Source organism: Stenella coeruleoalba (genome assembly GCF_951394435.1).
Source record: "Stenella coeruleoalba genome assembly, chromosome: 15".
NCBI lineage: Eukaryota > Metazoa > Chordata > Mammalia > Artiodactyla > Delphinidae > Stenella > Stenella coeruleoalba.
The window spans coordinates 78,259,016-78,281,097 of record NC_137161.1 but is presented as its reverse complement, the minus strand read 5'-3'; the positions used below and the strand labels follow the sequence as shown (position 1 = coordinate 78,281,097).

The 22,082-nt window shown below is 56.2% G+C and overlaps 1 protein-coding gene across 5 annotated transcripts in view; it reads left to right on the top strand.

Moving 5' to 3' along the window:
• Nucleotides 1-22,082, top strand: part of GTF2IRD1 (GTF2I repeat domain containing 1) — a 112,186-nt gene that overhangs the window by 16,044 nt on the left and 74,060 nt on the right. For all 5 annotated transcript variants that reach the window (XM_079899148.1, XM_079899147.1, XM_079899150.1 and 2 more), the window contains exons 2-3: nt 18,594-18,722; nt 21,448-21,589. In XM_079899148.1, the coding sequence (XP_079755274.1) occupies nt 18,600-18,722; nt 21,448-21,589 (265 nt within the window). In that variant the 5' untranslated portion in view covers nt 18,594-18,599. The remainder of the gene's footprint in view (nt 1-18,593; nt 18,723-21,447; nt 21,590-22,082) is intronic.

Sequence of the window (22,082 nt, the reverse complement as noted above, 5' to 3'; positions counted from 1 at the left end):
CCCTGTGTTTAATCTCTTTCTTTCTAAGTCTGTTTTATCGTAACTATCCTATCTCCTCCCAGCCTGGGACTCTCTCTAGGGCAGGAACACCTGCTGTCTGTCCCAGTGCTCTGTGGAATGAAGTGTGATGGTTTTGGCGTGTGTGCGCATATGGTCATGTCCCCACATGCGTGACCATGAGTTGGGGGCGGGGTGTGGCAGAGGCTGTGCCCATGGGAACTGGTGCATTTTGAGCCTGGCTGGGGGCCCTGCTGCGAGGCCAGATGCCCCCTCCTCAGCTGGGAGAGTGCCTGATCTCCGCTCCCCAGCCCAGGGCCTCCGCAAGGAGCGACGCCCCGCCCAGAGAGGCCCCTGCGGGCTGGCAGCCTGGAGATTAGTCTCCAAGGCCACGACGCCAGTTGCCATGGGCACGCGGGCCCGAGTCAGGATTGCGATTCCTCATCCTGGTCACGCAGGCGGTGGCCGCCCCTGCCTGCCCGCCAGGAGCCGGGCTTTAAATAACGAAATGGAAACCTGACCCCCGGGGAGCTGTCTGCCCACCGGAGCCTGGCCTCCCCTCCCGCTGGGACAGGCCCCTGAGGCGACCCAGACACCCGCACACTGCCAACAGCACCTGCCCCGTCCCCTCTGGGGCAGAGCCTGGGTTTGAGGGTTCCCTTCGTTAGCTTGGCGCCCTGAGCACAGGCGTGGCCCTAGCCTGGTCCTCGGGAGCCCGCTCTGAGAAGAGAGCTCACCTTCATGAGCCCCCCATCCCCACCTGAGAGGGCTGAAGCCCCACTTTCCAGAATCCAGGGCTCAGCAGGGGCGGGGCTTCCCACGGCCAGGCCCCAGCTCCTCCTCCAAGCGGAAGGCGGGGAAGGCAGAAGGCCTCCCTCGTTTCCCCAGGAAGCAGCGTGATGCACGTGTTTGCCCTTTGCCCGGGCCTGGGCTGCTTTCCTGTCCCGGGGGTGGGGCAGCACGTGGGTTGGTTCTTTAAAAAAACTTTTTTTTTTAAGAACGAGGTTTCTGTTATTTCTTTCCAATTGCAAAAGTCATACTCCTCACTGCAGATCATTTACAAAACGCAGAAGAGTAGAGGAGAGCAAGTCACTCGTGGATGAAATGTCCACGGAGATGAAATGTCTCCAGTCTCCATCCCAGGCTTTTCCGCGAGGTCATTAGTCTGTATGATGCTGGTTTCAGCTCCGGTGGGGCACTTAGGTTGTCTGCCGTTTCCCTTTTTTGTGTGTTGGCGTGTGTATTTACGGATGTAGGACATGCTTTGGTGAAATGTTTTTGTACATAAATCTTTGTGTTTTGGATAATTTTCTCAGGATAAATTGTTAGGGAATTCCCTGGCGTCCAGGGGTTAGGGTTTCACACTTTCACTGCCGAGTTCAATCCCTGGTCAGGGAACTAAGATCCCGCATGCCTTGCGGCTCGGCCAAGAGAGAAAAAAAAGGATGCATTGATTAAAGGACTGGGTCAAAGGGTGGGAACTCGGTTAAAGCTCTGGAGACGTGTCAAGACAACTTTCTTGTGTGTCGCGTAACTGGGGATCCCAAACCTGTCTCTTTAAAGCGGTTTATTGAGGGGGGACAAAGCTATTTATTACGTCAGCAGCTCGGTAAGTGTTAGAAAGCAAGTCACCCAGGTAACTACCCAGATCAAGTTTGGAGCATTCCCAGCCCCCCAGAGGCCTCTATCATGCCCCCTTCCAGCAGCCAGCCCACCCCACTTCCCTGCCAACATGACCACCATCCCAACCTGTAACGTCCGTCAGAGTTTGGCCTGTGTTTGAACCGCACATAAAAGGAGTTCTACCGCGTGACCTTTCGCACCTGGATTCTTTCATCATCTTGGAGAGACTTGGCCGTAGCATGGCGTGTAGCTGTGTTTTGTTCATACATCTGATGTCTTTTTCACCAGACCAGGCATCAGGGAGAATGCATTGGAGGCAAACACATGGGCAACGCACTGAAAGCGGGATACCATCTGGATTATCGCCCGTTTTCAAAGACATAAAGCGTGTCTCCCTAAAGGCCCTACTCTGGTGAATAAGAAAGACTCTGCAACCAGCACAGCACTGACGCTCATGGGAGAGCACGCCGTGTTATGGGATGAACTTGCACTGAGTGTGCAGGCGTCTGGGGTACAGTCCGTCCCCTCTGGGCCTTGGCTTCCCCAGAAGCACGTGGAGGTGGTCGGATGGGGGTCCATCCAGCTCTGAGTGCTATGACATTGTATACTTAAAAGCACTAAGAGTTTCTTTTCTAAAGTGGGTGAAGTTTGGTCTCGCCATCCTGTTTACCAACTTGCTTCACTTTCTACATAAAGTAAATGTAAGCTGTCTTCCACCTCTGCCCACGTTACCCCGAGGCCAGGTGACTTGACGGAAGGATCTTTGCAGATGGTGCCCGTCTGTCCTTTAAAAACTTGCACAGACCCTCTCTAAGAGGCCTTGATAAGTGGGCAACTTCCACTTGAAAACCCCCAGGGACGGGGAACCCCGGGGCCCACGAGGCTCCTGGTCTTCCATTTGGAGACAGCCCTCCTGGTGGGGTAGCTTTTCCTGTGTTGAGTCAAAGCCTGTATCCCTGTAACCTCTACCAGTGTGACATGAATGCACATGGACTAGTGCGGAGCTTCAGGAGCCAGTCACGAATCAAAGACTGGGGAGATGATGGGCATCACCAGGCCTGGCATCATGGGTCCCCTTGATAGCGCTCGGTAAATGGTAGGAGCTACTGTTAGTCTTATTACTTTTTTAAAAATATCATTCCTTATTTTTTATTAATTAATCAATTTATTTTTGCTGTGTTGGATCTTCCTTACTGCACGAGGGCTTTCTCTAGTTGCGGCAAGCGGGGGCCACTCTTCATCGCGGTGCGCGGGCCTCTTACTATCGCGGCCCCTCTCGTTGCGGAGCACAGGCTCCAGACGCGCAGGCTCAGTAGTTGTGGCTCACGGGCCTAGTTGCTCCGCGGCATGTGGGATCCTCCCAGACCAGGGCTCGAACCCGTGTCCCCTGCATTAGCAGGCAGATTCTCGACCACTGCGCCATCAGGGAAGTCCTTATTACTTTTTAATTGTGGTAAGATACCCATCACGTAAAATTTACCATCTTAACCGTGTTTAAGCGCACAGTTCAGTGGCTTTAGGTACGTTCACATCATTGTGCAACAAATCTCCAGAACTGTTTTCTTCTTCCCAAATGGAAATTCTATCCCCCTTGAGCACTAACTCCCCCTCCCCCCTCTCCCCAGCCCCTGGCACCCACATGTCACTCTGCCTCTGTGGATTTGACTCCTCTGGGTGCCGCTTATAAGTAGAATCACACGGTATTTGTCTTTCTGTGACTGGCTTGTTTCTCTTGGCATAATGTCCTCAAGGTTCATCCATGTGGTAGCAGGTGTCAGAATTTCCTTCCTTTTTAAGGCTGCATAATATTCCATTGTATGTATAGACCACATTTTCTTTATCCATTCATCCATCAGTGGACACTTGGCTATTGTGAATAATGCTGCTATGGACATGGGTGTATAATTATCTCTTGGAGACTGATAATAATAATATTAATAAAATAATATTTATTTATTTATTTTGCGGTACGCGGGCCTCTCACTGTTATGGCCTCTCCCGTTGTGGAGCACAGGCTCCAGACGCGCAGGCTCAGCGGCCATGGCTCACGGGCCCAGCTGCTCCACAACATGTGGGATCTTCCCAGACCGGGGCACGAACCTGTGTCCCCTGCATCGGCAGGCGGACTCTCAACCACTGCGCCACCAGGGAAGCCCTAAAATAATTATTTTTAATTATTATAAAAAAAATAATATTATGTTATTATTATCAACATTGCTATGATATAGGATCTCAAATCTGGGATGGATCTGAGAAGTAACCTCTTTCGATCCCTCCTTCAGTGCTTGAGTCGGTCCATCCAGTATCCTGCTGAGACTTCTTCCGGCCTTGGATGCATGCCAGGGGTGGGATGAGAGCCCTACTACCTTCTAACACCTCTGACCATCTGAGTGCCAGGAACTGGGGTGGCATAGGGTGGAGGAAAGAGGCTTTGTGGGAGGGATCATGGTAGAGGGAAGTTCAACCAGCCATCCCCTCTGTCTCCAGATGACCCACTAGAAGGAAGCAGGTGGGGGCTTTGGCAGGAGAAACTCGAATCTGATGCTTGGGCCAATGTTCCTCCATGGCAAGGATTAGGAGATGGTGATATTTATCAAGAGAGTCTTGGAGACTGAGGTCTATAAGAATAGATTCCATTTCAACTGACAGGAATTAATCCCTCAACAGTTCAGTGAGGTACATCCGATTTGCCCTATTTTCCAGATGAGGAAAGCAAGGTTTGGGGAGATGGAATAACTTGCTTCCTGGAAGGAAGGGCTTTTTCTCCTTGAACGGTGCCCGGCACTGGGGCTGTTTAAAGGTTATTGGATTGATTTATTTTTGTTTAGTTATATCCCACCTTATTTCAGAAGGGATTTGAAAGATTCGTAAAGAAACATAAACTATATAGCAAGATGGTTGGAGGACTTCCCTGGTGGTCCAGTGGTTAAGACTTTGCCTTCCAATGCAGGGGGTGCAGGTTCAGTCCCTGGTTGGGGAGCTAAGATCCCACATGTCTTGCGGCCAAAAAACCAAAACATAAAACAGAAGCAGTATTGTAACAAATTCAATAAAAATTTTTAAAAAGACAGTAAAAAACAAAGGTTGTGGCCTGACACGGAAGCAGAAGTGAGTCTGAGTTTGATGAAGATGCTTGCCGTGGAGTCTGTTTCCATTAGGACTGTGTTCAGTTGTAAGTAATCTGAGAAACAGAGACTTAAGAAGTGAGGGTTGGGACTTCCCTGGTGGTCCAGTAGTAAAGAATCCATCTCCCAGTGCAGGGGATGCGGGTTCAATCCCTGGTTGAGGAACTAAGATCCCATATGCTGCAGGGCAACTAAGCCCTCAAGCCATGACCACTGAGCCCAGGCACCACAACTGGAGAGAAGCCCGCGCCACAATGAAGAGCCCACGCAATGCAACAAAAGATCCCATGTGTCGCAACTGAGACCTGACACAGCCAGAAAGAAAGAAAGAAAGAAAGAAAGAAAAATATATTAAAAAAAAAAAAGTGAGGGGTTTGTTTTCTCCTATAATGAGAAGTCTGGAGGCAGGTGGCCCAGCCCTGGGGCAGCCTTCTGGGACTTCAGGGAGACCAGTGCCTTCCCTTCCCTGGCTTTTCCATCCTAGGTGGTGGCTTTGGTCATCCTGAGGCACACGGGACTGTTGGCCACCAGGCAGCAGGTGGAAGGGGTGGGGCAGCCAGTACCTGCTCTGTGGGCAGGAGAGAAGAGGGTTGAGTGAACCAGCTCCACCGTTGGCCACAGAATCCTAGGTTCTTTCTGCGGGTCGATCACCAGATGGGATGGCCACTCTCTAGCCGCCAGTTACAAAAGGAGTGTTGGTCTGTTATAACATAGACCAGGAGGCAGAAACAGATGGATGATTTTTTCCTTTGGTCACACTGCGAGGCTTGCAGGATCTTAGTTCCCCAACCAGGGATTGAACCCGGGCCCTGAAAGTGAAAGCGCCGGGTCCTAACCCTTGGACTGCCAGGGAATTCCCCAAATGGGTGGGTTTTTTTGTTTTTTTGTTTTTACAACTGGTAAAGGTTGACTTAACTAGGATGCTTTTAGCTACAAGAAAAAGAGACCTCCACTGAGCGAGGCTTATGAAACGTGGGCTTTTATTATATCCAGCCTGAAGCCCGGAGGTGGCAGGTCCAGATCATGAGCGTCCAGGTTCTCCCACAGGTCTGCTCTGCTGTCCTCTGCGTGATGGCGTCACCTCCTGTACTGGCTCCTCTCGTGGTCCTCAGATGGCTGTCACGGTTGGGGGTGTCACATTCAGACCATCCCGACATCCTCGTTTCGGTCCCCTTCTAAGAGCAGGGAGAACTTTCCTAGAAGCCTCGTGTCTCAGTGGCCAGAAGTGGGTTCCATGCTTCTCCTTAAACCAATCCCAGGTGAGGGAATGGGATTGCCTTGACCTAAGGCCTCGGGGCGTCCCCAAAATTTGCTGCCCCACGTGTGAATTTAGGTGCCAGGGCATAACGGGGGCTCTGTTAGCAGGGAGGAGGGAAAGGACTGGGGTCAGAGGCGGGGTTGGGATTCTGGTGTCTCAACCACAAATCCGGGCTGCCTTCCATGGTACTGTGGCCAGTGTAAGACCCCCTCCAGCTGCCCCGCTGGTGCGGAAGTCAGGGCGGTGGCCTGCTTTATTCTCTGCCAGCTGCAGTGATGGGTGGACAGTGGGGAGGGGGCGAGAACTCAGGGCCCCAGGTAATTCCATCCCCACTGGGGAGCCCCTGGGACAGGAGATCCCATGGTGGGTAGGGCTGCTGGGGAGAAGGGATGCCCCCCCTCCCCTCAGGAGGGGAGACATTTCTTTTTGTTTGTTCTCTCAAGCTTCTTTTTCAAGAAACACAGGCATATGGCAGCGGATGGTGCGGGGGCCGTGTTTGGGTGGTGTGTGTGCTCTTGCCTTTGGCGTGGTGGTAGTATTTTTTCCACTGGCTCCAGTGCCCAGCTGGTACCTCGGGCATTGAGACTTGAGTCAAAGGTGCTCCCCTGGCATCCGGAGAAAATCCAACTCTTTCCAGTGGTGGCTCCTGGCATTACCTATAGGGAAGGGATGGGAGAACTTTCCAGCAAACCCAGGTCTGAGCTCTGTAGAAGTCTGAACTGAGGAATGTGTGTCCAGGAGGTTGAGGATGTGGACGGGGATTTGTGAGGGGGACGTGGTGAGTGAAGGGGTCCTGGATTCACTCCTGAGGCTGCTGTAACAATTACCATAAACTTAGTGCCTTAAAAAAACCGAAAAATTTTTTCTTAGAGTGTGGGAGACCAGAACCAGAATCAGTACCACTGGGTCAAAATCAAGGTGTCAGTAGGGTTGTGCTATCTCTAGAGGCTCTCAGGGAGAATCTGTCCCCGCTTCTTCCGGCTTCTGGTGGCTGCTGGCATCCTGTGGCTTGTGGCCGCATCACTCCGGTATTGAAGGCCGGCATCTTCCCATCTCTCCCTGCTCTGTCTTCATGTGGCCTTCTGTGTGGGTCAAATCTCCTTCTGCCTCCTTATGAGGATATGTGTAATGGCATTTAAGGCCCACCCAGATAATCCAGGATAATCTCCGCATTGCGAGGTCATTAACTTAATCACATCTGCAAAAGTGATTTTTCCATATAAGGTGACATTTCAGGCTCCAGGGATTAGGATATGACTGTCTTTGCGGGGCCTTTTTTGGGCCTACCACAAGTCCTTAAGGGCAAATTTGAGCAGCTGTTCTTATAGAAGGGCTCTCTGGTAATATACACCAACCAGGAAGAGGGGGTGGGTGGAAATTCCCAGCTGACCCCCGCTTCTCTTGCCATCTCAGCTCTGCCCCACACTGGGGGCAACCTTGCACACATGCCTGTGGACACCCTAAACATGTACCCAAGTTCCATTCGCCCTTCCAAACAGCTGCCCCCTGGGGATGCACCTGCACCTGCATGGTCTGCCCTCAGTGTATCAGTTACCTATCACTGCATAACAAATAGCCCCAAACTTAGCAATGTCAAACAACAGTCATTTCTCATTTTAATCTCTCACAGTTTGGGATTTGACTAGACTCAGCTAGATGGTTCTTGTTCGAGGTCTCTCCTACAATTACAGTCAAAAGATGGCTGGGGTCAGGGTTGTCTCAAAGACTTCCTTACTCACAAGGCTGGTGCCTGGCCTGGGAAAGAGCTGGGGCTCCTCAGGCATCTCTAGATCCACTCAACCTGTCCAGCACGGTGGCTTCAGGACAGCCAGACTGCTTATATGTTGACCCAGAGCTCCGATGTTCAGTGTCTCCAAGAGAGCAAGATGCCAGGAGAAACCAAGCGCCCTTTGGGACCTGGCCTTGGAGGTCAGGGTGGCATCTCCAGAACATCTGTTGGTTAGAAGTGAGTGATTAAGGGACGTCCCTGGTGGTCCAGTAGTTAAGACTCCTTGCTCCCAGTGCAGGGGGCCCGGGTTCCATCCCTGGTCAGGGAACTAGATCCTGTGTGCCGCAACTAAAGATCCTGCATGTCGCAACTAAAGATCCCACACATGGCAGTGAAGACCCCCGCCAGCCACAGCTAAGACCCGGTGCAGCCAGATTAATTAATTAATTAATTTAAAAACGTGAGTGATTAAGGCCCATGTTCAAGAGGATGGGAATTGGATGTCACCGTTGGATGGGAGAAGTGTCAAAGAATTTGCCATCATGTTTAAAGCCGCCTTGGGTGGACACACCAGAGGAGAGGCCCCCTGGGGGTCCAGGTCGGGGAATTGCTTGCCCAGTGGATTCCAGGGGCCTGAGTGCCCAGAAGGTGGTCTGGGGCAGATGCGGGCTCGTGGCGGGGTGTGTCCTCTTAGGCTTGTAGGCTGCTTGCCCCTCGGACCAGGGCTGGAGCAGGACCTCTGAAGTGCAGTCCCAGGCTCTGAGGTCAAGGGTGGGATTCCTACTAGACAGTCCCAGAACCTGACTGTGGTCTGTGTTGAAAGTGCTTCAGCCATCCGCCCTCCCAACCTCACTGACGACCCTGAGCCACATCGTGCTTGCTAGTGACTCAGGGTCTTTGCCCATGCCACCTCCTGTCCAGAGTGCCGCCTTCCTCCCCACCCACCTTGTTCACGTCTCCTGATTCTTTCAAACCTGCAGAAACAGCGCCTCCCATCAGACACCTTTCCAGGCCTTTGTGTACCAGGCTGGTACTCAGCAGGCCTGGGGGTACACAGGAACTGGTGGTCTCATGGGGGCCCAGACGCCTCTGCATCCTAACTGAAGGAGAGTTGCAGGGTTGGAGGGAAGAAGGAGCTGTGGGTGCCCACACGAGGGGCAGCAGGCCAGCCTGGAGGGTCAGGACATGCCTGACCACAGCAAAGAGTGAGCCAGGCAGAGGGAAGGGTGTCTCTTCTGAAGGGCACAGGGGTGCTACGGCCCAGAAGCCAGAGGTCAGGCATGTCCCGGGGCCTGTAGGCTGGTGTGTTGGGCACCAGAGGGAGGGCAGCGAGGCTGGGATCAGGGATCAGGTCATCTCCTGGTATAGCAGTGACTTTGGACAGGACGGTGACCCCCGAGGGCAAGGTTTGTGTCCTGTTCATCTGTGTGTGTGGCAGTGCTGGGCCTGGGCTTGGGTTGGTGCTTTCTCTCTGACTGTCTCCCTGTGGGGGGAGCCCCAGCAGGACTTGCATCAGCATACTTGCGTGTGCACCTGTGATGTGGGTAAGTATGTGTTGGGTTGCTAGTGCTCACACTCACCTGTGGGTCAGAGATGTGTTTGCCAGGTACATTCTCTCCCCCCTTGCCCCATTCCAGCAGAGGTCACTGAGCAGCCACTCTCATTTTAGTGTTGACACTTAGTGAGTACAACCAACACTTCCCCTTACTCATAGAGTGAATGTTATGTATCTCCAAGCCATGCTTCTTGCCTATGCCTCTCTCCACAGAAATGCGATAGAATACTGTCTGTACATTTGTGTTCTCAGAGAACTCCTATTCACCCTTCAAAACCCTTCTCAACAATCATCAACTCAGGAAAACCTTGTTTGGAAACCCTGACTCCTCCAAAGCTAAATAAACAGAAATTGTTTAAATAAAAGGGGGTAGGGACTTCCCTTGTGGTCCAGCAGTTAAGACTCCGCACTCCCAATGCAGGGGGCCCGGGTTCGATCGCCGGTCAGGGAACTAGATCCCACATGCTGCAACTAAAGATCCCACATGCCACAATTAAGACCTGGCACAGCCAAATAAATAAATAAATATTTGATAAACAAATAAAGGGGGGGAACCCTTTTCCCCCATATCAAGCCTTGTTGCCTGGGTGAGCTTCTCTTATTCTCATTCCATGGTTCTGTAATTTTTTTAATTAACTTATTTATTTTTGGCAGCATTGGGTCTTCGTTGCTGCGTGCGGGCTTTCTCTAGTTGTGGCGAGCCGGGGCTACTCTTCATTGCAGTGTGCAGGCGTCTCATCGCGGTGGCTTCTCTTGCCGTGGAGCACGGGCTCTAGGCGCGCGGGCTTCAGTAGTTGTGGCACGTGGGCTCAGTAGTTGTGGCTCGTGGGCTCTAGAGCGCAGGCTCGGTAGTTGTGGCGCACGGGCTTAGTTGCTCCGCGGCATGTGGAATCTTCCCAGACCAGGGCTCGAACCCGTGTCCCCTGCATTGGCAGGCAGATTCTTAACCATTGCACCACCAGGGAAATCCCTGGTTCTGTAATTTTTTGTGGACTGGTCCTGTGAGCTCTAGGAGGGCAGGCACAGCTGTCTGAGTCATTTCCAGGAGGTGTTAAGTAAACAAATTGGGGTGAAAGGAGGCCCGGGAAGCATCTCGCCTGGGGCCTCCCCACAGGTGGCCAGACCTCCAGCTTCTGCTGAGTTGTTGTAGGCTGCCCGCCCCACCCCCCCAGAGCACATTGCCTTGGGACTTTGACCCAACTGATGGCCAGGTGGAGGTGTGCTTGCTGTTCTGTCCCAGTGTGGCCTTGCTGGGTGTCTGATGAGCACCCAGTGTAGCCCTCGGGGTTCAACAAATGTGTGTGGAAAGGAAGGAGGGGCGCCCAACACGTGTGCTCCTGATACTGGGGGACCCGGACGCGCCGGCACGTGGGAGGAGGGCCTGGGCTGCTGCAGGCCCGGCCCGTGGGTAGCCCGTTGCTCGCCACCCCCTAGATAGGCTGCTTGCGGGAGGGCGGGTGGCGTTTGTTTCTCGGTTCACCCCCAAGCCAGCAGGGACAAGTGACCCTCCCCAGCCTGGTGAGGGCAGGCCTCTCGGTCTCACTCTGACTGGTGGCGTCTCTTGTTCTGTGTGTGTCATACACGCACTGTCTCTTTTTTTTACCCGTCCCCATGCTGACACATGAATGCTCACTCACACTTCTGCCTCTTTCAACAAGTACTCTTCAACCTCGGTGGAGACTTGAGGGACTTGGGATTCCCAGTTGGGCCACTGTCCAGGGAAGGAACCTGTCAAAGGTGGCCCTGGGCTCTGGGGACAGGCTCGCTTCCTGCAGGCCCAGGAAGGAGAAATATACCCTCCTGCCAGGAGTCTCCTTACCTGTGCCTGCCCTGGGGTCCCACGGGCAGGGAAGCAGGGCGCAGGGTGGACCCCCTTCTCTGCCAGCCGGGCTGAGCCCCCCGATCTGTCGCTGCTCCAGAGGGAAGTGAGTTGAAGGCTGCGTCGTGGGGTGGAAGGAACCGGGATCAGTCGGTGTGATCTGGTCTCAGGTCCTGGCTTTGCCACATCCTGGCTTTGGGACGCTTGAAACTCGAAATCCTTCTCTGTGAAATGAGGGTGGTTGTGAGAATTAACCGTGCGTCGGGGCCTAACCAGTCCTGGGCACCTGGGGAGCAGTGCTTCGGCTTCTTCCCTCCCTCCCCTGGGCACCTGCTGTTCTGGCTCTGGCCCACTTTGCGTGTCCTCTGCGTGCGGCCGCGAGTCCCTGGGCTCACGGTGTGAAGGACCAGCGCCTGGGCTCCTGCGGTCCTGTGCACAAGCCCTGCCCTGGTTCCCGTCTGCCCGGCTCCAGCCAGGAGTGGGGCCAACCCACCGGTCTCATCAGCCACCTGGCTGTCCTGTCACCGTGCCTGGGGTTCCACCCTTAGCCCCGTTCCTCTGAATTAAGAGTCCTGCGCCAAGGTGGAGCAAAAAGAGAACGGACCGTGAGTGTCAGATGTCCCTGATCTCATCCTGGCTTCATCGCTCACTTGGAGCAAAACTGTGCTGCCTCTGGGACTTGGTTTTCTCACCCTTGAAATGGGCCCAGTTCCCTCCATCCTGCTGCCCTCCAGGGGTGGAGGTCACAGGTGTCAGCGTGCTCGGAAACAGGCACTCCCAGGGGAGGGGGACAAGAGAGTGGCTCTTCAGCCAGGGAGAGGAAGAGGGAGCTGGCAGGGGAAGCAGGGCAAGGAGGGAAGGGGCGTGGGGGGTGCTGAACCCCTGGGTGAAGGGGGCGTCTAGGATGGTGGGTGGGGAAAGGGTTTTTTTTTATGGGTTGAGCTGGAACGTTTATCTGCAGCCCTGATTTTTTGCCTACACACCCTTCTCCCCTCCCCCCCCATCAGCCCCATCCACTTCTCCTGCGGGGCCCCCTGTCACTGGGGGAGGTCAGGTTCCCTCCAGAGTGAGCACCTGTCTTCCCAAGGCCATGCCCAGGCCATGGACAGCAGTAAGAACAAGTTCAAGGACAGTCCCCCCTTAGCCTCTTAGTGGCCCAGTGCGGGTTGTTTAGGATTGGAAACCCCAGCCCAAGTGCTGTCTCCTCACCCTCTCCCAGGGCCCGGGGGAGTGGCCTTTCTGGGCCTGGCTGCCACGGGGGCCTCCCTCCCGGGGGCAAGTCTGCCTTGAGTTGGGGCAGCGGTGACTCAGCCATGGACACAGCACTCAGCTAATCTGGCTCAGGGACCGGGAAGGCCTCTACCGCTCGGCGGCCAGCAAAGCTGCCACTGTCTGGGCCAGGAATCCTGGACGAGTGTAGGAGGCAGGCGGCGGGCAGAAAAACTGAGCTGCTTGGAAACATCCCCAGAGATCATCCAGGCCCTGTAGCTGACTGCGTGTCAGAATCTCCCGGGGCTGAAAAATACAGCGTCCGGGGCCTGAGGTAGACTTGTCACCTCGGGGCTTCTAGGGGGAGGGCCCCAGGAAGCTGGGAGCTGGACCGGCAGGTGTTGGCGGCAGCTGGGCCACCTGCCCGCCTCACTCACACATGGGCAAAGCCGGGTGATGGGGCAGGTGTCACACAGCAGTGTCCCTGCAGACCGGGGACCCAGATCTTCCCTCCACCTGCCCCAGCTCTGCCTTTTGGGGCTTTATAAAACAAGGTTGTCCCCTCTGGTCCCTGTGTGACCTTCAAACACATCAAGAGCGTGGCTTCCTCCCCTCCTGTGATCTCCTGGATGAAACAGCCCTGCCTTCTCCTCTGGCAGACCCTACCCCTTTGTCCCCTCCCCTGAGGAGCCCCCAAGCCTGTCTCTCATCTCTAACTGAAATTGGATATTTTGGACCCAAAGGCAGGACCTAATGTCCATGGTTTGCCTTCCTTATTGGTGTCTGTCCTTGTCCTCAGTGGCCGAGAGGGGCCTTTGGGCTCCCGGCTCTGCTGGTCCCTGTGTCGTGGGGAGACCAGCCATCCTGCTTCGCCTGGGACTAAGGGGTTTCTGTGCTAAGCGCAGGAAGGTCCCGGGCAAACCAGGGCGAGTTGTTCAGCCTGCCTGAGCATCAGCAGTGGATTCGATCGGCCGGTCTTCCTGCTCCCCGCGTCCTGGCAGGTGTGAGGGGTACAGTCCTCATGGAGCATGTTGACGGGAGAGGACCGGGCTTGGTGACAGAGGGACAGATGGACGGGCTCATGCCCACTACCGTCTGTGATGGAGTGATGATATAGCAAGGAAGGCGGCTCACATTGTGACAAGCGTCGAGGCGGTGCTGATGCTGCAGGTCCTTGGGACCACGCTTGGAGGAGCACCTGTGCAGGACACCTGTCTGACCCAGCAGCCTCCCTCATTTTCAGTTCCTGGACTGTTCCTCCTTCGTGATCCAAATACATCCAAAGTTGCAGTCCCCCATGTTACCTTTTTATTGTTGTCAGACCACCCTGCTTCTAGCTTGCAAACATCCTGGCTCCCACCCAAAGTGGCTGACCATCACACTTGTCAGTTCCCCAGATATTTTTGTTTTGGGCCACTCCACGCGGCACGCAGGATCTTAGCTCCCCAATCTTAGTTCCGTGACCAGGGATCGAACCCATGCCCCGTGCAGTGGAAGCTCGGAGTCCTAATCACTGGACGGCCAGGGAAGTCCCCGTTTCCCCGAATATTTGTTGAGTGTCCCTGAAATCCCAGGCAGGTGCTCAAGGCAGTGAAGGTTTGGTAAACCTGACAGCCTCTGGTCTCCCGGGGCCACGTTCCAGGTGGGGAAATCTGGCAGGACGCACGTGAACAGGTCACTTCGGATGTTATGAAGGAAATAAACGAAGGGGTGGGGGCTGCCGCCTGGCTGCTGGGTCAGGGAAGGCGCAGAGGACCTGGTGGTTGTGGGGAGGCCTGATGGAGCGAAGGGGGCAGCGGGAGGAGACGGGGACCGGGCAGAACCTTCCGGGCGGGAGGAGCCGCGAGTCCGAGGCCCCAGAAGGGAGCACACGGTGTGTTTTGGGGACAGAAGGAGGGCGGTGCTGGAACCAGCACAGAGCGGGGAGGGCAGACAGGCCCAGGTCACACAGCCTGCAGCGTGGGGAGGTGACATTCTGCCCGCGGTGGGAACCCCCTGGAAGCTTCTTAGCGGGAGAGCCGCGTGAGACTGGTGTGGCAGCTGCTTGCAGGGGGACCGTGGGGGCAGGAGGAGGGCAGGGAGGCTACAGTGGGGAGCCACTGTCCCCACGTGGGTGAGCGAGGATGGTGGCCTGGACGGGGAGGCGGCGAGAAGCGGGCAGACCTGGGTGCATCCTGGAGCCGAGCTCGCAGGACTCTCGCTGGATTGTTTCAGGGACGTGGCAGAAGAGAGCCGGGGGTGAGGCCTCAGCGTCAGCCTGCATCTGAGCTGATGGCAGGAGAGGAGCGGATCTGAGCGGGAAGCGCGGGCCGTGTTCCGTTTGGGTTGCTTGTTAGACGTTGAACAGGAGACGGGGAAGGAGGTAGCATCTCAGGAGACGGGGGAGGGGACAGAGAAGTGGAGAGTCCCCAGCATACAGGTGACATGTAAGCCGTGAGATTGCCTCGCAGCGAGGGAGGGAGTGGGACGGGGATGAGAAGAGGGCCCAGGACCCTCCAGCGGTCAGCGGTCAGTGCCAGGAGGGACGTGGCCGGGAGGTGGGGCGGAAGCCAGGTGTGTGACCCTTGGCAGCCCTGGGAGAAGGGTTTGGGGAGGGATGCTCACAGCCCCCTGCTGCCTCTTGGCCCTCGTAGGCCTTACCCCCCCAGGAACCTGGGGGTGGGTGGAAGTCCCTTGTCACTGAGGGCTTCCTGGCCACTTGTGCCTCAGGTCAGGAGCCAGCCACCCATCACCCAGGATGTCACTTCTGATATCCTCTCTCAGGTGACACAGAGCAGCCCTTAGCTGCCTCCAGCCTCACCCGGCCCCTTGTCCTCACTTGCTGGTGTGTGGCGTGTGTGACGGCTCAGGCAGTGGCCTCTGTTCTTGCCATCCACTCCCCCTGGGGACTTTGTCCTGTTCGTTTTTTGGGCACTTGCCTCCTGGTTAACTAGCATACTTCGCGCTCTGTTCTGTGTTGTTTGTTGGTTTCATTGGGTGGTTGTCTTCTCCCTCGTTTTCAGATTAGAAGTAGCCCCACCTTACAAATGAGAAAACGGGGGAATTAGGTGGTTGGTCCAATGCGGTCCTGGCAGCCTCAGGCCTGGGTCTCACTGTGTGCGTGGTTCATGGCTCGTGGCTCCCAGCCCAGTGCTCTGGTTCCCCTGTTCCACCCACAGCCGCTCCAGCCACGGGAGCCTGCCCCTCGCTCCAAGGCCCGGGAGGATCTTCTGCCCTCCTACCCAAACGCACCCAGCTGCCTAGGGCTCGGCCTCCTTGGGCTCCGGCTCCAGACAGAGCGTCCTGGGAGCCCGGACGGACTAGAAGTCAGGGGATGGCCCACAGCCCGGCCCCCTCCTCCTCCGTCCCTGAGTCCCTGGCTCCTTTCTAAATGGATTAGGACCTTTGCCGGAAGGAGCCAGCAGCCGTCTGGGGCGACCGGAGGCCAGGGCTGGCGCGCTGTCTGGTGCCTCCTGCTTTGCCCTGATTCGATTTGGGCTCCAGCAGCTGGGAGGCTGGCAGCCTGAGGCCTTTCTGGAAGTGGCTCAAGGGACTGGGGGGCAGGGGGCAGCTGAGGGGAGGAGGCAAGACTTCACGCGCCCCAGGCAGGCAAACCTCTCAGCTGGTCGTGCAACAGACCTGCGATTGGGCTTCGTGCCACAGAAGGCCCCTGGCTGATGCTTGGTCCATTAGCAGGTCCCACTGGGGCCTGTCATACCCTCAGCATCCCTGATAACGTGGGTTTCGAGCTTTTATTAAAAATAAGGCAACCGGGACTTCCCTGGTGGTCCAGTGGTTAGGGCTCCACGCTTCCAGTGCAGGGATCACAGGTTCGGATCCCTGGTCGGGGAACTAAGATCCCACACGCACACAGCACGGCCAAAAATAAATAAATAAATAAGGCAACCTAGGAGGAGAAATACATTTTATAAACATTTCGAAGTGAACCCATACACATTTTGGCCAACTGCTGACCTGGCCAGTTATTTTGTTTTTGTTTGTTTTGTTTTGTTTTAATTTATTTTATTTATTTTTGGCTGTGTTGGGTCTTCGTTGCTGCGCGCCGGCTTTTCTCTAGTTGCAGCGAGCGGGGGCTACTCTCCGTTGCGGTGCGCAGGCTTCTCGTTGCGGTGGCTTCTCTTATTGCGGAGCATGGGCTCTAGGCGCGCGGGCTTCAGTAGCTGCAGCACACGGGCTCAGTAGTTGTGGCTCGCGGGCTTAGTTGCTCCACGGCATGGGGGATCTTCCCAGACCAGGGCTCGAACTCGTGTCCCCTGCATTGGCAGGCAGATTCTTAACCCCTGCGCCACCAGGTAAGTCCCTGGCCTCTTATTAAAATCAGTATTTATGTACAGCCAAGTAGCCAACTTGGGCCAGGACGGAGTCCAGAGCCAAGCTCTGCTGCATCCCTAATTCCTTTGAATGTTTCCGTCTCCGTCATTGGATGCATCTCACCTTGTTATGTGTGACGTGCTCTGATTGCTGTTCCATGTCATTGATTTTACAACCCACTAAAAGGCTACAGTCTGTGGTTTGGACTACACTGAGCTGGACACTGGGGGTGCAGCAGTGATTGGCAGACCAGTCCCTGACCTCATAGAGTTTACAGTCCAGGGGGCAGAAGACACTGTGGACTTGGCACTATATTAGGTGCCAGGCCCAGCCATCACCTACCCAGGACCTCCGACCCCCAACCCCAGTTACATGCACAGACTCCTTTACCCCCAAGAAGCAGAGAGGGCAGGACTCACAGGCTCCCTCCGATGCCTGCAGCTCTGTTCCCTGATCCCACCCCTGAACTGGCCACCTGGGGCCCTTGCACAGAGCACTAGAAGGTCTGAGCCCGGGGAGGGAAACTGAGCGTTCCTGCCTCTGCCCTCTACCTTCTCCTTTGCTTGGATTGGCGAGGGGACAGCTGCCCCATAGGAAGATGCTGGCACTGGGGCATCCTGTGGGTGGGCCCCCTGGACCTGATTCCTGGGTCAGGAAAGGGAGGGGCAGGATGGATCGGGGACCGAGGGAGGCTGACCTTTGTATCTAGTGGGGCCCAGGCCCGGCTGGGTAATACAGGGCCAGCAGACTTGTTCCCTGCCTGCTGTAGCCCCGATATGACGCCCTGATCTGAGGGCACCTCAGCAAGGGGGGAGGATACAGCTCTGTCTTCCGGGAACCTCATGACGAGGGGCAACGTCCTATGTTGGGGAAACCTCACCTGAGGTGAAGGGGCCTCTGCCCCGTGGTATCTCTCTGCACCTCTGAGATTCAGTCCTGGAAGCCAGGAAGTAGACCGAAATTCCATGGCCTTGGGGTGGTGGCCTTCCCCCGGGGAGCATGTGACTTGATACACAGCTGTGATGGGGGGCTTGGGGACAGGTGGGAGGCCAGGGACACCTGACCAGCCTGGGCAGGAAGGGGCAGGAGGTGGGGCAATCCGGGGCACCTTCCCAGCAGAGGTGACAATTAAAAGCTAAGGGGGCAGGGCTTCCCTGGTGGCACAGTGGTTGAGAGTCTGCCTGCCGATGCAGGGGACGTGGGTTCATGCCCCGGTCCGGGAAGACCCCACATGCTGCGGAGCGGCTGGGCCCGTGAGCCATGGCCGCTGAGCCTGCGCGTCCGGAGCCTGTGCTCCGCAACGGGAGAGGCCACGACAGTGAGAGGCCCGCGTACCGCAAAAAAAAAAAAAAAAAAAAAAGCTAAGGGGGCAGTCAGTAGATGCCAAAGGGGCCAGGGAGGGCACTCAGGGAGAACAGAACTGGTGACAGCTGAGGAGCCGTGAAGGATGTCCATATGTTTGGAGGATGGTGACACTTAGAGTGCCTAGAGCATGGGGTATAAGGAGGAGTTGAGGCGAGGGACAAGAGTCTAGACCCTTGAATACCAAGCTGAGGAGTCAGGAGCTAATGTGGGCAGCAGGGCGCTATGGAGGGTGTGTGGGCAAGGGAGGGCCATGGCCAGAGGGGTGTGCGTGGGGAGAGTTGGCGTTTAGGGCCTGCCGGGCACACTGCTTGTGGCTTTGGCTGTGGGGGTGCAGACTCGGGAGACGTGCCCTGAGGCACCCGCCTCCGTTATCCTGCTGTCTGTTCCCACACCTGTGTGCAGGTGCTGTGTGTCCAGGCCTGTCAGAGCTCAAACCCCATCATGCATGTAAGACCCTTAGGTGAAGAAAAGGCCAGCTCTTGATTTGTCCCACCCGGGAAGTCGAGGTGGCCTTGGGGATCCCGGGGGCCTGGCGGGTTAGTGGTGGCATGCCACGCCCTATGGCCCACGGCCACCTCCGCCTCTTCCCTTCCTCCATCCAGGCGACCATGGCCTTGCTGGGAAAGCGCTGCGACGTCCCCACAAACGGCTGTGGGCCTGACCGCTGGAACTCCGCCATCGCCCGCAAAGACGAGATCATCACGAGCCTCGTGTCTGCCTTAGATTCCATGGTGAGGGCCCCTGCCCGTCCCGGGAGGAGCGGGGCAGCCAGCCTTCGTAAGCTCTGCTGCTCACAGGAGCCCTCGCCGGCCTGAGCCTCAGAGTCCCCGTCTGCTACGAGGCCCGTCTGCCGACGCCGGGGGTGGGAGGCTTAAGTGAGGTCAAGTGTGTGGGACTTCAGCCCTCGCCCCCTCGCCCCCTCACCCTGTCTTCGTTTCGTCACCTCTTACAGTTGACGTCCCGTCCCTGGGATGGTCACAAGTCTGCCTCCCAGCAGGTCACCTGGAGGGTAATGCGTCAGTGATTCATTAGAAAGCTGTCACCCCTGTTGTTAAAGCCAGGGCTGTAACTGCATCACTCCTCTGGCACCCTTGCCTCCGTACCTAAACCTATAGCAGTTTATCCCAAATGAGAAAATAACAGGGAATTCCCTGGCGGTCTAGCGGTTAGGACTCAGAGCTTTCACTGCCAAGGGCCCGGGTTTGATCCCCAGTAGGGGAACTAAGATCCCATGAGCTGCACGGCTCAGCCAAAAAAACAAAAAAGAGAGGGAGAGAGAAAATAATAACGTCATTTTCCTGTAGACTTTTCCTGGGGCAAGTTCTGTGATAGAGGGTGGGCAGGTGTCTTAAAAAAAAAAAAAAATTCTGCCTGGCATCAGGTAGCTGCACCCCCTGCATTTTGGTTCAGTGAAGTTGAACTTCAGAGAGGGCAGTACTTTGCCTGATGTCACACAGCATGATCAGTTTTTAAAGTGGGCTCCCAGGGGCAAAGTCTACAGTTTCCCAAGGACAGAGGGCCTCCTTCCAGGCTATTCCAGCTGCAGGCAGCTCTAGGGCTGCTTAGGTGGTATTTGGGGCAGAGGTGGTAGACACCCCTGGGAAGGCCAGCTGGGTTTGACCCCTCCCCTGTACAGAGTGGCCTTCATGAGGAGGGGGGGCCCCAGGAGCTCAGCCCTGTGCCGGTAGCAGTGTCAGCTTGGTGTGGTGGTGGAGGTACAGTTGACACAGGCAGCGACGGCCAATGCCACAGCCACTAGCCACATGTGACCGTCGATATTTAAATTGTAATTTGTGAAAATTAAACAATTCAGTTACTCCATCACACTAGCTTCATTTCAAGAGTTCAGTGGCCACATGTGGCTAGTGGCTGTGGTATCAGACAGTGTAGAAATAGAACATTTTCATCATTGCAGAAATTCCAGGGTCCAGTGCTGGTCTAGAGGGTCTTTCAGAGGGTCCTTGGAGGAGCCAGTGACCCTGTAGCTGTCCTGGTGGCATGAACAAGACAAGCTCCCCCCGCCCTGCGACAAGGCCTTTACAGGTTTCCTGAGGGACCTCGTGGGTGACAGCGGCACTTACTTGGCAGTGAGTTAACGCCGGCACCCAGCGGGCCTGGGGCCAGGTTCTCAGGCGGCCTGCAGGAAGACTGGGGCCAAAGTGCTGTCCGTTCATCACCTCCTCCCGCCCAGCCTCAGACCCTTTTCCAGGCATTTCCTCCTGACCCCCATTCTCTGTGCCTTTGGGTGAGTCTACTCCCTGCTGTGGCCTCAGCTTCCTCAGCTGAGAAGTGACCATGCAGCGCAGGGAAGGCTCTCCTCCAGCTCTGCTGGCCACTCCTTGGAAACGGTTGAATCCGTTTATCGTCTTTGTTATACAGTGTTGCCACAAGGCAAGGGAGCAGTGGGGTTTGGTTTTCATCTTAGAGAGGCGGAAATGAACACCATCCCTGCCCCCAGGAGCTCCCGGGGGACAGTCCTGCTGGCCCTGAGATGTCCCCAGCTTCCTCACCGGAGCGACTGCAAGCCGGAGCTGGCACTAAAGGCATGATCACGGCTCAGAGAGGTTGTAGAACCTGTCCTAGATCACACAGCAGTGGAACTGCGATTAGAAGCCAGGCTTCCCGACTGTCCGCAGAGCGCTAACTCAGAAAAAAAACAGCATTTATCAAGCACCGACCGTATGCCACGAGCTTTGCAGGCAGGGTTTTCCCAGTGAAGTAGGCCTGAGATGCTGGTGGTCTCGGTCGCAGGGCCCCCTGTGTTAGGGCTTCCTGTGCAGTAGGCCTGCCAATCTCAACTCTGGGGCTGCAAAAAGAACCTCTTTGCCTCATACCCACACGGGATGCCCCGGTTTAGAGACTTTTTCCCACCAGCCGGGCCCCATTGAATCCCCACAACAAGCCCATCACAACTCTGGGAGCTGGGCCGCTTGTCCGCATTCTGCACATTTGGAAATTGGGGCCCAGAGAAGGGCGTGACCTGCAGGAAGAGGCCGATGCAGGATTGAAGCCTGGATCTGTCTGTGCCTTGGTTCTCCTGGGACCCCTCCCACCTCCTCATCCAGGACTTGGAGAGCCCAGGACAGGATCATCCCTGAGGCTGGGGCCAGGCCCGAGGCAGGAAGCCCCCCCCAGAGCAAGGAGGAGGAAGGGGCACAGGCCGCGTCCTCCTCTAGCCCCTGGAACCTTGTCTTCTTCCCCTGACCTTGGCCGAGCTCCGTGGGTGTTGTTCGTTCATTCCCGCTGCAGTCTAAGACCCAGAATGTCGGGACGGTGACCTCTCCCTGGAGCTGCTGGTGGGATCTCGGGCAGCTGGGAGCTCACCTCCCACCCCCCACAGCTGGCACTGGGGGTGTCCGGAGTAGGGGGTCCTTCCCCCGGCTCACATAAAGCTGGTACTGGGGGTGTCCGGAGTGGGGGGTCCTCCCCCCGGCTCACACCCCTGCTCCCCCGCAGTGCTCAGCGCTCTCCAAGCTGAACGCAGAAGTGGCCTGTGTCGCTGTGCACGATGAGAGCGCCTTCGTGGTCGGCACCGACAAGGGGAGGATGTTCCTGAACGCCCGCAAGGAGCTGCAGTCAGACTTCCTCAGGTTCTGCCGTGAGTACCCGGGGCTCCAGAGGGCCAGTCCCCACTGTCCCCGAGGGGAGGAGCAACACCGGGTGGCCCTGTGTGGGAGGAGGCACTGGGTAGGAGGGGCTGCCGCAAGCTTCCCAATGTGGCGTCGTCAGGGGCGGCCACCGTTTTCGTTGGAGTCACACAGCAGCCCCTCGGCCGATAGAGACTCCGGGCAGGCCAGACCTAGCTGCCTCCTGTGCTCGTGGACAGAAGGGGACACTGTGGCCCAGTTCCTGTGCGGCCCTGATGCAGGGACCCAGTGCACGTGCTCAGCTAATACTTAGCGCCTGTTGTGGGCGACACCCTTTGAGCACGAACTCGCTTATCCTGACGTCAGAGGCTGGCGCTGACCCTGTTACAGTAGCAGAATCTCGGAGCTGCCTCCTGGTGGCCCGTGGGGATGAAGTGACTGAGGACTTGTCCAGCACGTAGGAAATGCTCTAGAAACGGGAGCAGTTAGGGATGATGTGATAAA